The sequence below is a fragment of the Prionailurus bengalensis genome, chromosome B4 (genome assembly GCF_016509475.1).
Source record: "Prionailurus bengalensis isolate Pbe53 chromosome B4, Fcat_Pben_1.1_paternal_pri, whole genome shotgun sequence".
Classification (NCBI taxonomy): domain Eukaryota; kingdom Metazoa; phylum Chordata; class Mammalia; order Carnivora; family Felidae; genus Prionailurus; species Prionailurus bengalensis.
In genome coordinates this window covers 6,806,465-6,822,096 of record NC_057358.1, presented here as the reverse complement: position 1 = coordinate 6,822,096, position 15,632 = coordinate 6,806,465, and the positions used below count along the sequence as shown (strand labels likewise).

General features: G+C 44.9%; 1 protein-coding gene across 1 annotated transcript in view; it reads left to right on the top strand.

Moving 5' to 3' along the window:
• The window catches only part of ITIH5 (inter-alpha-trypsin inhibitor heavy chain 5), a 79,735-nt gene that overhangs the window by 22,608 nt on the left and 41,495 nt on the right, over nucleotides 1-15,632 (top strand). Inside the window, exons 3-5 of the mRNA XM_043564311.1 lie at nucleotides 1,566-1,729; nucleotides 2,719-2,820; nucleotides 6,533-6,783. Coding sequence (XP_043420246.1) covers nucleotides 1,566-1,729; nucleotides 2,719-2,820; nucleotides 6,533-6,783 — 517 coding nt within the window. The remainder of the gene's footprint in view (nucleotides 1-1,565; nucleotides 1,730-2,718; nucleotides 2,821-6,532; nucleotides 6,784-15,632) is intronic.

Below are 15,632 nucleotides of genomic sequence, written 5' to 3'. Positions count from 1 at the left end.
ACAGCCCGCTGCATACTGAGGACCGTGCTGGGGTTTGAGCACACAGAGATAGAAAGACCCATCCAGAGAGGCAGGCTTGCATCATGGTGGCGCCTGAAGCAGGCGGGGTGGAGTTCAAGTCTCATTTCCATTGACGCCTGGTGAGCCAGAGGGTTGACTCACAGGCTTGACTTCCTCTCCCGTATGAAATGGGAGTAAAAAACGCCTGCTTCGCATGTGTGTCCAAGCCTATCATGAGATGATGTCTTCTTGTCTTGGTCCGCTTGGGCTGCCATTACAAAATGCCATAGACTGGTGTTAAACAACAGAAATTTAGTTTCTCGCTGTTCTGGAGGCTGGAAAGTCTAAGATCGGTATCTGTCAGGGTTCATTTCCTGGGGAGGACTCTCTTCCTCGCTCGTAGGCGGCCACGTTCTCATTCACACAGTCTTTTCTCGGCGTACGCGTGGAGAGTGAGAGCGGACCCTCCCGTGGCTAACCCCATCGTGAAGGTCCTCGTGACCTCATCTAACCAAATCACACCCAAAGGCCACCTCCCCAAGTACCATCCTATTGGGGGGGTAGGGCTTCACCACATGAATCTGCAGGGTGGGCGTGGTTGGGGGAGACTCAAACACGGAGTCCATAACATGCCTGGGAGTTGCTCAGCCAGTTCTTGGTTAGAGAACCACTCTGCCACCGGCCGACTTTCCCCATGCATGTTTCCTTAACCTCTTCAGCTCCAGCTGTGGTCAGATGGAGCGCTGCTGGGAAGGCTAGAAATACACCGAAAAGTTTAACCAGCTTTTCAATCTCCGTGTAGTGAGTGCTCTCATCAGAGACTTTGGGGACAAATTTAATTAGCCTACACTTTCCTTTTTCTGGGTTCTCATTCCCCCAATACTTTCTTGAGCTCGGTATCGATTCCCACTTTACAGTCGTGTGATTGTCGTCTCAGGAGGAAAGCAGGATATTGAATTTAACTTGAAAATATGAGAATTTTTTTAGGTAGCCTCTGACGTTTTTCATCACTTCATGATCCTGTCAATGTGATCTAAAAGTGGATAACAGTATGTACTTCATTTCTGAAATTCCACTACTTTTTGGACTAGTTAAGCCATGTATATTCTCTATTAAATTGGAAATCCTAACTGTGTTCACTTCTTTTTTTTTTTTTTTTAACATTTATTTATTATTGAAAGACAGAGAGAGTCAGAGCGTGAGCAGGGGAGGGGCAGAGGGAGAGGGAGACACAGAATCCGAAGCAGGCTCCAGGCTCCGAGCTGTCAGCCCAGAGCCCGATGTGGGGCTCGAACTCACAAACGGCGAGATCATGACCTGAGCTGAAGTCGGACGCTTAACCAACTGAGCCACCCAGGCGCCCCATGGTCACTTCTTCAAGTTAGGTTAAAAGCGTGCTTCCATGTCACCAACTGGTTGTTCAACCACGGTTACTTTGTGAGTGGGAAAGTCAGGACAAGACAAGGAAAGGAGAAGGGAATCACACGCCACAGCCTCCCCAGTTGGAGAGTATTTCTCGCACTTTCACACGGCACTGAAAACACTGCGTGTTTCCCTTCCAACAGAAAACCAAGCCCTTAATGACAGAATTCTCGGTGAAGTCCACCATCATTTCCCGTTACGCCTTCACTACGGTCTCCTGTAGAATGCTGAATAGAGCTTCTGAGGACCAGGAGATTGAGTTTCAGATGCAGGTTCCGGCTGCGGCGTTCATCACCAACTTCACTATGTAAGCGATACTCTGATCGGAGACGCTGAGATGGAGGCGTGTGTGTGTGTGTGTGTGTGTGTGTGTGTGTGTGTGTGTGTTGGTGGCAGCGGCCAGGGTGAGTCTGCCAGGATGTGGGGTCCACAGCCTTCTGGCGTGAGAATTTATCCCAGCAGATGTATATGGCTCAGAAGGTTGACTCCCTCCTCTCTCTCCTTCCCTACCTTCGTTCTCCCCTTTCTGTCTCCCTTCCACCCTTTCTTCACCCTTCCCTCCTTCCCATGATCCCTTTTTTCATTCTGTTCCTGTCTTCTTCCCTGCTTCCATTCCCCATTCCTCTGTCTTTCTCTCCTTCCCTCCAACAAACGGGTGCCCACTCTGGGCCAGGAACTCTTCAAAGTGATCAGTATATTTCTGAGAAAAAGGCAGTGTTGTTCGGCTGCAGAAATTGCCTTGGGAGAAATAATAAGTAAGGAAACCAGTCAGTGGATGAGACAATTTTAGACCGTAGTGGGTGCTTAGGGATGGCAGGAAGGACCGAGAGGGGCTTGTCTAGGCAGGGAGAATTCAGGGAGGTGGCCTACAAGAGGCGATGTTTAAGTTGAGATCTGAACAATGAGGCAGTGTGAACCCTATGATATGTGACATAAACCGTATTTCTTCTTTTCTTCTGAGCTAAGGGGTAAAGACATGCAAAGTAGAGTAGGTTTGGGGGTTTAATTTGGGGCCTGGGTAAGATTCAGGCTGGTGAATCTTCATGGAAATTGGTCTGATGTCCTCCTGGAGAATCCCAGAGGCACCATGGGTCAGACCTGCCTATTTCGACCTGTTGGAAATTACCCCAGAATGAAATGAATGATTCAAGGTAGTGCCCCGGCCTGGAATGCGTTCTTTCTGCATATCTGAGAGTCACATAAAAATATTTTCTGGGGATGTCATGGTTATGAGATCCATGTTTGAGTTTGACTTGGAACTGGAGGCCGGTAGCAGGGCTGTCTCTTGTGTTTCAGGCTCATCGGAGACAAGGTGTATCAGGGAGAAATTAGAGAGAGAGAAAAGAAAACTGGTGATAAAGTCAAAGAGAAAAGGAATAAAACCTCAGAAGACGACGGGTAAGTGCCGCTTAAAGACTCCATTTCAGCAAGGGGCCACATCTTCTCCTCCTTTGCCTGCCCATCTTGTCCCTTCCCTTCCTTCAGTACTTACGTGCTTTTTATTTTTATCATAAATAGTTAAATATATATAGCTAACAACATAGCAGAAAAGGGGTTTATAATAAAAAGGAACATTTTACCACCACTGCTCTCCGGGTCTCACTTCCTAGAAACATCCACTTCTAATACTTCTGTAGTTTCTTTGTAGTGACCTCCCTAACTCTAAAACTTACGGTAGTCTTGTTTTTTAAAGATTTCTGTTTTTTAAAAAAATTCAAGTTAGTTAACATCCAGTGTAGTCTTGGCTTCAGGAGTAAAACCCAGCGACTCATCTCTTACATAGGACACCCAGTGCTCATCCCAACAAGTGTCCTCCTTAATGCCCATCCCCCCACCCACCACCCCTCCATCAATCCTCCATTCTCTGTGTTGGAGAGTCTCTTCTGGTTTGTCTCCCTCTCTGTTTTTATCTTATTTTTCCTCCCCTTCCCATATGTTCACCCGTTTTATTTCTCAAATCCCACATATGAGTGAAGTCGTAAGATATCTGTCTTTCTCTGACTGACTTGTTTCACTTAGCATAATACCCTCTAATTCCATCCACATTGTTGCAAATGGCAAGATTTCATTGTTTTTCATCGCTGAGTAGTATTCCACTGTGTGTGTGTGTGTGTGTGTGTGTGTGTGTGTGTGTGTGTAATATATATATACCACATCTTCTTTGTCCGTTTGTCAATCAGTGGACATTTGGGCTCTTTCCATAATTTGGCTGTTGTTGATAGCACTGCTATAAACATTGGTGTATACGTGCCCCTTTGAATCAGCATTTTTGTATCCTTTGGATAAATAGCTACGAGTGCAGTTGCTGGGTCATAGGGTAGTTCGATTTTTAATTTTTTGCGGAACCCCAAAGTGGCTGCACCAGTTTGCATTCCCACCAACAGTACAACGGGGTTCCCCTTTCTCTGCATCCTCGCCAACATCTGTTGCTGCCTGAGTTGCTTATGTTGGCCATTCTGACAGGTGTGAGGTGGTATCTCATTGTGGTTTTGACTGGTATTTCCCTGATGATGAGCGATGTTAAAAATGAGACCTCATCTGTTGATTTTCTGCTCTGAAGGAGTGTGGCATGTGTACAACACGACCATCCTCCCTCTGTGGGCCACATATTTAGATTCTTTTCTTCCCTCTTCTTCTTCCATCAGTGTAAGCAGTGTTATGCCGTCCTAGACTAGCCGTACGCTATCTTCAGTGGTAATAGTCCCTGTCCTTCAGTGAAACCGTACCTTTTCTTTCCCATTTCCAGTGTCCACCTTTTTCTACTTGATCATTTACTTTTGCACTGTCAGTGTTACCAACATGTAAATTCTGATCTTTAATGAAATTTATTTTCTTTGTTTGGTCTATAACTTGAATCTAACCACTGAAAGCCAATAACTAGCATTTGATTTTTAATGATTACATAAATGGCATTAACTGCAGAGCCTCTGGGTATACTCAGATTCTGGTTCCCTCTCTACCAGCCTGTTTGAAGAAAAGTGATCTGTTCCCTCTGAAGAAAACTGATCTTGGTATCTAGATAAGTTGGTGTGAACACGTGAACCTGTTTTTGTTCGTTAATAAAAAGACGTAGTTTTGAGAAAGCTTGATCTCTAAAATCATAGACTGTCAGAAACTTTGGTGCTGGAAGTCCTATTAGCGAGAACAGAACATCTCACTCTTGCCTGGAAGATGTGAATCATGGGTTTACTTTGATACAAAAAGCAGCTGAGGTATAAGCTTCAGATAAGGCATTGTTAGACACAAAAGTCCACGTTTATCTTAGCTTTATAGTTCCTAAGGACAGAGAACCTCAAGTTTGCTTCTTAGTCCAGTCTGATATTAACCACTTTACACACATCCTGCTGTTCTTTAAGCCTCCAAATGCTCCAAACACTATCTACACTCCCCTTTCCCCCCAGTCTTACAGTATTGCCCTGTGTTCTCCTTTGGCAAAATTCTCCTTGATGCCTTTGATATATAGTCTCCCTTACTGCAGCAGTTTATTAAAACCTAGTTTTGTTGGACTGTAGGTGGGTCCCAAGTGGTCTTTATCAGAAGAATTTTATGGGGAATATCTTTTGTTACCATTCATAAATTGTTCATAATCATGCCACAGTTTAGTTGGATCACAACATATGCATTTTTGTTTTTCCTGGAGTTTTTAATTGTCTTTCTTTTTCTTATGAGGTACAACTCAATTTTGTCATTATTAACATCTAGCAAGACACATAAGTCATTTGAAATGGTGACTAAATGAACAGCTGTGACAAGCGATGACATCGACATTATTGCCAACAGCATTTGGAAGGCATCGTGGATGGGGAGGCACATCTTGATTTCAGAGCTGTCAGTCGTGGAGGCATGGTGTTTCCAGGTCCAAGGAATACTGTCATTGCTTTGCAGCCTTGTGCCCTGGGATTTCTTTTCATTTTCTTCTAAGTTGGTCTTATTTCTCCTGGTCTTCCATGTCTTCCTCTTTCTTTTTCACTTTTACTTTGCTGGAGTATATTCTGAAATAACTTCCTCAGGATGGGTATGTGAGAGACAAACTTTCTGAGACCTTGATTAACATTTTGACTGTATGTGAAATTGAAGATTCAGAACACTTCATCATCCCAGCATCTTATAACAATCAGCATTGCTGGTGATGCATTTAATATGCTCTAATACCTGATTCCTTTTCTGTGTCTTCTCTACTGGATGTTTGGAGATTTTACGGTAATGGGCTTAGGTGTCAGTCTTTCTTCAGCCATTCTTCCCAACTGTCAGTGAAGCTTTTCCATCTTAGTATGTATGTCCATTTTTAGTTCTGGGAAAGAGAAGTGTAGGAAGCCTTTCACCTTAGTCACTCATTCACACATGGATTTGGAGGTCTCCTTCCTGTATTTGGCCCCCTTCTCACTCCCAGCTTGTGCTGAGCCAGAGCTTGCCGTCTCTCTGATGTTCTGTGGATGGTTTGCATCTTGGTCCTTTACTGCAGCCTCTTCCCACGTAGGCTGAGCTGTAGAGTTCTTGTTCTGCCCAATTTCCCACCTTCCAGAAATGTTTGAAGTGTTGTACCCTCTAATGGTTGCCCCTGCCACTCTTATTCCTTTGGTTTAATCCGATCCCTTTTATGGTCAGTCTGCCATCTTGAATCAGAGAACCTTCACTGCAAGCACTGAAAACATTTGGAATGGTTTGTATTTTTATATGCTTTGTAATCCCTTATTCCTTACCCTTACCCCTGGCCACATCCACCAAACTTTACCAAGTGTAAAAACCTAATATATTAGGCATTTTAAAGTCACATCAGATGTCAGGCTTGTTTGGCCATTCCTGTAAAGAGAAGGATGCAGTTCACATCTTGACCCCAAAGCTGTGTTTTCCAGCAGGCCACCTATTTCAAAATGCCCTTTCCTCTCTGCCCCTTGGGCGTGACTTGGGGAGAGGTAAGGACGCTCAGCAGTCTGGAATTCTGTCTCTTCAGTATTCCTTGATCCTTTGTAGCCTTCCTCTAGTTCAGGCCTTTGGCTTCCCCTCCCAAAACTAACGTATCGGTTTTCTTCCCAAGGACTCTCTTGGGACAGTGGCCGGTGCCCTGAAGGGACTTGAGGGAACCAGGTTTTCCTTTTTCTCTTTCTAACAGGGAAAAGGGGACTGAAACGTTCAGAGCCTGTGTCGTGATTCCCAGCAAGGACAAAGCTGCCTTCCTGCTCAGTTACGAAGAACTCTTGCAGAGGCGGCTGGGAAAGTATGAGCACGTTGTTAGCGTGCGGCCCCAGCAGCTGGTGGGGAGGCTGACGGTGGAAGTGAATGTTCTGGAGAGGTCCGGCATCACATCGCTGGAGGTGCTGCGGTTACAGCACAGTAGGCAGAAGGGCAGCGTGAGGGGGGAAGGTGAGTGCGGTTGCTGGGTCTTCGGCGCTGGCTTGGGGCGGGTGTTGGCTTTACGGAAGCCTATAAAACAGCTCCCCTTCAACAAAGGCTCTGAGAGTTTGTGGGAATCTGAAAGACGACAGCGAAGCAAAGGCAATGCCCTGTACGGGATTTTAATTTATTTGTTTCGGGAGAAAGAGAGAGAGCGTGTGTGCAAGCGGGGGAGGGTCAGAGAGAGAGGGAGAGAAAAAAATCCCAAGTAGGCTCTGTGCTGTCAGTGCAGAGCCCGATCACAAAATCGTGACCTGAGCCCAAATCAGGAGTCAGACACTTAACCGACTGAGCCACCCAGGCGCCCCCTTGTAGAGTATTTTTTTTTTTTTTCCTAAACCAGGGTTCTATCAGGAGTCTTAAGTTTAAATCATTTGATACAGTAATCCTCACTTCTGGGCATCTAACCCAAGTGAAGCATCTAAAATATTGGGGATGTTACATGCATAACCCTGTTTATTTTCCTTATTTTTTAACATTTATTTATTTTTGAGAGAGAGACAGAGCGTGAGTGGGGGAGGGGCAGACAGAGAGGGAGACACAGAATCCAAAACAGGCTCTAGGCTCTGAGCTGTCAGCACAGAGCCCGACGTGGGGTTTGAACCCACGAACCGTGAGATCATGACCTGAGCTGAAGTCGGTCGCTTAACTGATGAGCCACCCAGGTGTCCCTTTGCATAACCCTATTTGATAACATTTGTAGTAGCAAAAATGTTCTATCGTCCTAAATATTCAACCATACAAACGTGATTAGTAAAATATGGTTATGAAAACAATTCAGCATGTGATTGGGGGGAAAAAGACGCATTTGTACACATTCTATAATGTTAAATGAGGGACGCCTGGGTAGTTCAGTCAGCTGAGTGTCCAACTTTGGCTCAGGTCATGGTCTCACAGTTTGTGGGTTCGAGGCCCACATCAGGCTCTGTGCTGACAGCTCAGAGCCTGGAGCCTGCTTCAGATTCTGTGTCTCCCTCTCTCTGCTCCTCCCCAGCTCATGCTCTCTGTCTCTCAAAAATAAATAAACATTAATTAAAATTAATTTTTAACTAATTATAATTTAAAAATTATGTTAAATGTGAAGTGGACAAAAGGCTAGAAAGTTATATAAAGTAATCATTTTATACTAGAGGATGAGGGATTCCATGGTTATTTTTCTAAAAATCCATTTTTGAAACATTAAACATATAACACTAACATAAACGTTTCAACAACGTGTGAGACTCTTTCTAAAATTAAGTAGTGGAAACTCTGTACTATACATTTGATTGAGGGCATGGGCATTTTGGTTCATAACCTGGACTTCTTAGTTTAGGTTTTTCTCAAAATCTGATTTTTAAAATAGCACTCTGTTTGTTGAAATGATAATGATAAATTCAGTATAATATAATTTTAATTACAGTAATTTCAGCTGATAGTTTATATGTAAATGTTCACTTGTTTTTCTTATACCACTTTTTGTTTTATTTTTACTTATGTATGTATTTTTATTTAAAATTTTTGAATGTTTATTTACTTCTGAGAGAGAGAGAGAGAGAGAGTAGGGGAGGGGCAGAGAGAGAGGGGGACACAGAATCCGAAGCAGGCTCCAGGCTCTGAGCTGTCAGCACAGAGCCTGATGTGGGACTCGAACCCATGAACCGTGAGATCATGACCTGAGCCAAAGTCGGACACTTAACCGACTGAGCCACCCAGGCACCCCATTATACCTCTTTTTGTCTTTTTTTTTTTATTTTATTTTTTTTTTTTTTTAATTTTTTTTTCAACATTTATTTATTTTTGGGACAGAGAGAGACAGAGCATGAACGGGGGAGGGGCAGAGAGAGAGGGAGACACAGAATTGGAAACCGGCTCCAGGCTCCGAGCCATCAGCCCAGAGCCTGACGCGGGGCTCGAACTCACGGACCGCGAGATCGTGACCTGGCTGAAGTCGGCCGCTTAACCGACTGCGCCACCCAGGTGCCCCCCTCTTTTTGTCTTAAATGTTTGTTTTTAAGAGAGAGAGAGACAGAGAACGCATGTGCATCTGTGCACATGTGAGCCAGGGAGGGGGCGAGAGGGGGGGTGGAGAGAGAGAGAATCCCAAGCAGGCTCCATGCTGTGAGCGCAGCGCCTGATGTGGGGCTCAATCCCACAAACCGTTGAGATCGTGACCTGAGCCGAAACCAAGAGGTAAATGCTTAACCGACGGAACCACCCAGGAGCCCCTGAACGTTCACCTGTGTTGGGCTGTGCCGTAAGCAGACCAGTAAGCCTTCGTGTCAAGTCAGATAACGAGGCAGATGTGCTAGAAAGCTGCACAGGGCTGGGAATCTCTAGATTTCAGTATTTGTGATGTTGAGGCCCAGAAAATGCTTTGTCTCCTTATGGTATTTAACTCAATGCCTTTTAAACTGTAGATAGCTAATTAAGTGCTTGCCAGTGAGGAAAGAAGAACGAATATATACCAAAGCTAGTAAAGAATGTTTTAGGGGCGCCTGGGTGGCGCAGTCGGTTAAGCGTCCCGGCTTCAGCCAGGTCACGATCTCGCGGTCTGTGAGTTCGAGCCCTGTGTGAGTTCGAGCCCCGCGTCGGGCTCTGGGCTGATGGCCCGGAGCCTGGAGCCTGTTTCCGATTCTGTGTCTCCCTCTCTCTCTGCCCCTCGCCCGTTCATGCTCTGTCTCTCTCTGTCCCCAAAATAAATAAACGTTAAAAAAAAAAAAAAGAATGTTTTAAAATTTCATTTTTTCCTAATCATAACTTATAGGGAAATTCTCCTATGTACTGCTGTGTGAAGGAGGTATGTTTTCAGAAGAAGGAAAATTCTTTAGGAGTTGCTGGGATCTCAGAGAGGGCGGAGCCACCATGTGGAGGGGCTCGTTGGAGATGCTGGGGTAGTCCTGCTGCGGTAATGAAATGTGTGCACTTTGCCGAATTTCCAGAACCGCTGTGACTCTTTAGTGTGTGAATTGTGGCATGCATGTGTTATCTGTGGAGGCCATATGGATTAGGATTGTTAGTCAAGAAAGTTGCTTACTGTTTATATTCTGGGCCTGTGAGAACCTCAGAGGAGTTTTTCCAGACCATTGATCTCTTGGGACCTGTTTATTTTTAAGAAAGTTGTTTTCCTAGCTTTTTGTACCAAAGCGGATATTTTGCCTTCCAAAGCATGGAGATTTCACAAGCACGTATCCAAGCCAGGTGCAGTGGACCAGTTCCCTTTTGGCTCCTCGTTCCCATCCTTCCGAGCTCAGCTGTTACTGTCCCTGCAAAATGGCGGCCCCGACATGGAAATGCACAGGATGTTGTGATGTTTGTCTGGACCTTATTGCGTGTTACCCAAAGAAATCCAGGGTAGAGATCAAACTAGAATTGGGCTTGCCCCAGAACATGAGCTGTAACTGTGTGAATGTGGACCCAAGCCAGTACATTCCTCTGATAGATCTGGCTGCCGTGAAGAGATCAGACTTCTGGAATTTCTCAAAGCAAATCTGTGACCACTGGACCCGTTTGCATCCTTGGGGATACACTTCTGGATTGGGATGACTGTGTGCTTGATCCTAGACTCAGCACTTGCGTGCGCTATCTCATTCAACCTTCACAACAACCCTCTTGTGTTGTATTTTTTATCCCATTTTATTTCTGAAAAAGGCTTATAGAGTTTATAATACGAACAAGGACTCATATTTAATTACTGTTAGAAACAGAATCTCTAGGCATAGAGCTGACTCCCAACGTCATGCCCTTGCCCTCTGAACTGTACTGCCTCCTTAGTAAATAGAAATGGCAAAATACCGAGGGTCTGAGCTCAAATTCCAGATGGCTCCCTAGTTACGTAAGAAGAAAAAGAAAGGCTCGAAGCAGTACAACCTATCTTGGCCTCGGTTTCATTGTCTCATATATCAGGTATGCCAGGATTGGGCCCATAGCTAGTGTTGCTTCTCAGTGTAAAAACGAATCTTGGGAGATGTAATTTGGAAGCCAAGGCATCATACGTACTGGATTATTAAAGTAGAGTGAACTCCTGTATGTGGTTCAAAGTCTAAAAGATTATAAATTGGTTTACAGTGAAAGACAAGACTTCCTCTCTTATGCCTCCCACCCGCAGTTTCTCTTCCCCTAAAATATTTTGATGGTTTATGAGCTCAGTGGGAAAGAGTCTTTGAAACTGAGACTTCTCCTGGAGCATGATGGGATGTGTGATGTTCTGAAGGCACACGCCAAGATGGATATTCTGTGTATGTGGCTTGTTTGAGGCTGGTTATTTCACTTTCTGTGTTAAACCCAAACTTCCTATTGTCCCATGACACCTAAATTACTGCCCTTTCCATGATTCCAATTTTTTTTTTTTTTGCAGAAAATTTTTATTTATGATAAGATCCCAGATAGTGGGGAGTAAAACAGAATGAGATAAACAAAGTGAGAAATAGGGTAGCTTGCCTGTTTTATTCCCTTTTGCTTTACATCAATGACCCTCAAACCTGGCTCTACCCGTTAATCACCTGGAGAGGTTAAAAAAACCCAAAAAACATAGAGATGACTGAGCCCTGCCTTAAGCACTTGAATCAGAATTTACCAGGGTGAGCCCTAGGTGGCTGGATTTCTGGGTGTGATAGCTTTACAAATTTATACGAGAAGCCAAACAACATATGAGTGCTTTTAACGTGTTCATTTAGTTGTAAGGCTAAAGAATGAGGCTGCGTATGTTTCTACCACGGAACGGGTCTGGTTCTATGACTTCCATGGTTTCCCCTTTATTTTAACATTTTAACAAGCAGTCTCATTGAGGTTTTAGTTTATATAGCATAAAATTTGGTCATTGTAAATGTACGACTTGTAGATTTTTAGTTTTTGCAGAGTTGTGCAACCATCACCACCATCCAATTTTAGAACACTTCTTTCGCCCAGAAAGATCCACGTATCTGCAGTCACTCCCTGTTTCCACCCCAGCCCCAGGCAGCCGCTAATCTACGTGCTGTGTGTCTTCAGACAGCTGTACTTTCAGAAGCAGCCCAGGTGATTTTGATGCTCTGCAAATGTTAGGAACCCTTACTTTGAACTTACTAGCAGACTTTAGGGACATTCGCTTGGTCAAGATCTTGACCTACAGAAACACCTTTGAAAATAAGTAAGATTGTTCTTGTACTTTCACGGGACCCTCAGCACACTCTGACTTTTGACCCTTACTAAAATGTGCATCGTCCCTCGTTTCCACTAACATGTTTTTACTGTTGAATACAGGCCAACATAGGATTACTCACACAGTTGGTGGAAAATAACCTCTTTCCATAAGCAGTTTCTTCTGCTCATCAACATGGTTGGAAATGGAAAAGTACCAACAAGCCAATGGGTTGGTGCAGTCTTTCTAGGATAGTCTTGAGCTTATTAAACTGGGTAGCCCATCTTCTCTTGGAAAAGACGAACGTGATCATTCAGTGCATTGGCGGGCAGGGGTTGGGGGGAGTCAAAAGAGCTTCTCTCCTTTCCTTGATTCCTACTGTGGCTTCCTAGACCTCTCCTGCTCTTCCCCACTCTTCCCCACACCACAGTGAGAGCAGGGGCTCCTACCTTTCGAAGCGTGTCCACCTTCAGCCTTCCTGTCTCCCACAGCTCCTTTCCTGGCCCAGTGGGTCCCAAACATCAGGTTGTGCTGCATGTTAGGATCAACCGGGAGCTTTTGTAGATCTATTAGCCATGCCAGTTAAATTAGAGTCACCAGGGGTGAAAGCTTGTTTTCAAGTGTTATTTGGCTTAATTCCTACCTCTTTGTTCCCTAAAACTGGGATCGTGGGCTGCTGACTCTGTTTCCAAGCCTCCCAGCTGGAGTTCCTAAGTAATCCCAACTCCTCATCTTTGCCAAAACTGACGGACTCATGTGATGTCACCCTAATCTGACATTAAAAGGAAATTTTAGTTTCAGGAGCTAAGAGACCAACATAACTATCTTCATTTTCTTCCAGTATCTGGTTCATCATCGTTGGGGCTCCATACTCAAGAGCACAGAAAAAGCTAGAGTACCAGGGTTGTGCTGTGAAAGTACGTTCTGAAAAGACAACCTACGGAATGGGGGAAAATATTTGCAATTCATATGTCTGAGCATCCAATGTCCAGAATATGTAAAGAATTCTTACCACTCAATCAAAAGGAGATAAACAGCCCAATTTAGATACGGGCAAATGTTTTGAATAGACATTTCTCCAAAGCAGACATGTAGATGGCCAAGAAGCACATGAAAAGACATTCACGACCATTAGTCGTTAGTGAAATGCAAATCAAAACCACAATGAAATAGCACTTCAGGGGCGCCTGGGTGGCGCAGTCGGTTAAGCGTCCGACTTCAGCCAGGTCACGATCTCGCGGTCCGTGAGTTCGAGCCCCGCGTCAGGCTCTGGGCTGATGGCTCAGAGCCTGGAGCCTGTTTCCGATTCTGTGTCTCCCTCTCTCTCTGCCCCTCCCCCATTCATGCTCTGTCTCTCTCTGTCCCAAAAATAAATAAACGTTGAAAAAAAAAATTAAAAAAAAAAAAAGAAATAGCACTTCACTCCCATTAGGATGGCTGTAATAATACAAAGAAACAAAAATGGAAAACAACAACTTTTGGCAGAGATGTGGAGACCCTTGTGCATTGCAGGTGGGAATGTAAATGGTGTAACCATTGTGGAAAGCTATTCGATTGTTCGTCAGAAAGTTAAACAGAGGATTACCTTAAGATCTAGCAGTTTCTCGAGATGTATATACGAAAGAATTGAGAACTAGTATTCACATACTTGTATGTGAATAGCACCGCTATTCACAGTAGCAAAAAGGTGCGAACAATCCAAATGTCCATCAATAGGTGAATGGATGGTCGGCATCCGGTTATGGCCATACAATGGGATATTGTTCAGCCATGTAAGGGATAAAATACAACATGGATGAACCTTGACAACATTATGCCAAGTGAAAGAAGCCAGACTCAAAAGGTCATGTGCCATATGATTCCACTTATATGAAACATCCAGAATAGATAAATCCAGAGAGACAGAAGGCGTGTTGATGATTGCCAGGGTCTGGGGAGGAAGGGACAGAGGGAGAGTGACTGCTTTAGTGGTTACAGAGCTTCTTTGGGGATGATGAAAGCATTTTGGAACATTGTAAATGTACCAAATGCCACCGAATCGTGCACTTCAGAAAGGTTCATTCTATGGTTGACTTTACCTGTTAGAATCCTACCTCGCCCCAGTGTCCTGGGCATCAGGGTCTGCTGTGCCCTCCAGCGTTTGGCTGTGCACCCTTTCTATGTCCCAGAAGACAGATGGTAGGGTTCAGTGGAACTCCACTTCCATACAGCCTGCTTCTTAATCCTGTCCTCCCACGTGAGAAGCATCCGATAAAATTTTGACCCTCAAATAAGCCTAAGAACCGGGGAGACTTAGTTAGAAAGAAGAGAACCACTTGAAACGAGCCTCATCGCCTCTTGTGTGGGTGTGGGCAGGAGGTTGGCCCGCAGCAGGCTTTGAGGTTACGTCCTGCAAGATCGAGTGACCTCCGACCGGAGACTCGCACAGGGTCTTGTAGATCAGTAAACACCCAATAAGGGGTTGATTGAATCTGTCAAAAAAATCCCATTTATCTTTTTCTCTGTTTGGTCTGTTAACCTCAAGACTCTGTCTTCTGCTGCGCAGGCTCTCTTAGGATTGTATTCTAGGCACCCAGCGTGGTGCCTGCCGTGGAGCAGGTGCTCAGGAAGTATCTGCTCAGTGAACTCAGGAACAAATAACTGTTGGCAGTGAAGGTGCCGCTAGGTTTTCAACAACTTCTTGGTTTAAGTTGGGTAATTTTGCCAGAATTTAGGCGCAGCTCTTATTTTCTGTGCATGGGTGGGGATTAGGGGAAAGAATTTGGTTCCAGAAGACTGGTTGCAAATACACGGCTGTTCTCCTCTTCCCTGGGTTCCCAGAGAAAAGCTAGGATGCTCAGTTAAATTTGAGTTTCAGGTAGACAAGTATGTCCCGTGCCATCTCTGGGACATACTTACACTAAAATACCTTTTGTTTATCTGCGATTCAGATTTAACTGGGAATCCCGTGTTTTTATTTGCTAACCCAGTCACTGTGTCGTGACTGATGGTTCACCCCTGGTTCCAGCTGCCCTGCTCTCCGTGTTCTTCCCCGGGATCTAGTCTCTTCAGCTGGAAGGGAATGGCCCTGTTTGGGCTGTGTACACTTGCCAGGAAATAATAATCTGGTTGTTATGTGAGGGTTTCCAGCATTGTTCAGCGTAGCAGTGATTCAGGTATGAATCATTTGGCTCCATAGTTGGTTTTGTTTGGTTTTGTTTTCTTTTGTTTTGTATTTAATGCTGATATGAGAACCGTGTTCTCTTGTTTGTTCTGACACTGGCCAGCTGTGAGCAGGATGGCTCAGAGAGACCTAAGAGGTGGCCTTCTCTCTTTCACTTGACATTGGTGACCAGTCTGCTCTTCTCGGGGACGCCTCACTCTCTCTCTCTTCCTTCTTCCTTCTTCCTTCTTCTCTGGTGTGTGAGGTGGAATGTGGTCCAGGCGTAGGCACTGCCCACTCTAGCTGTGGCTGAAGCCAGAGATGTGCCTGTCGCGTGGGACCTGGGTTACTGACAGCACCTGCCCCACCACCGGAACACTCCCACGATGGATTTCTTGAAAGTCTCCCCTTTTCGTCTGCGCAACCACATGCCGATATGTTGAGTCGTCTCCGTGTTAAATGTTCCACAAGCCTGTCCTGAGTTCTCATCGTGTTCCTGGCAGCTGTGCCAGATGCCCGGAACCTAGAAACGTCTAAGATCTTGTCACAGCCCTTGCCGAACTTACAGCTGGTAATTTT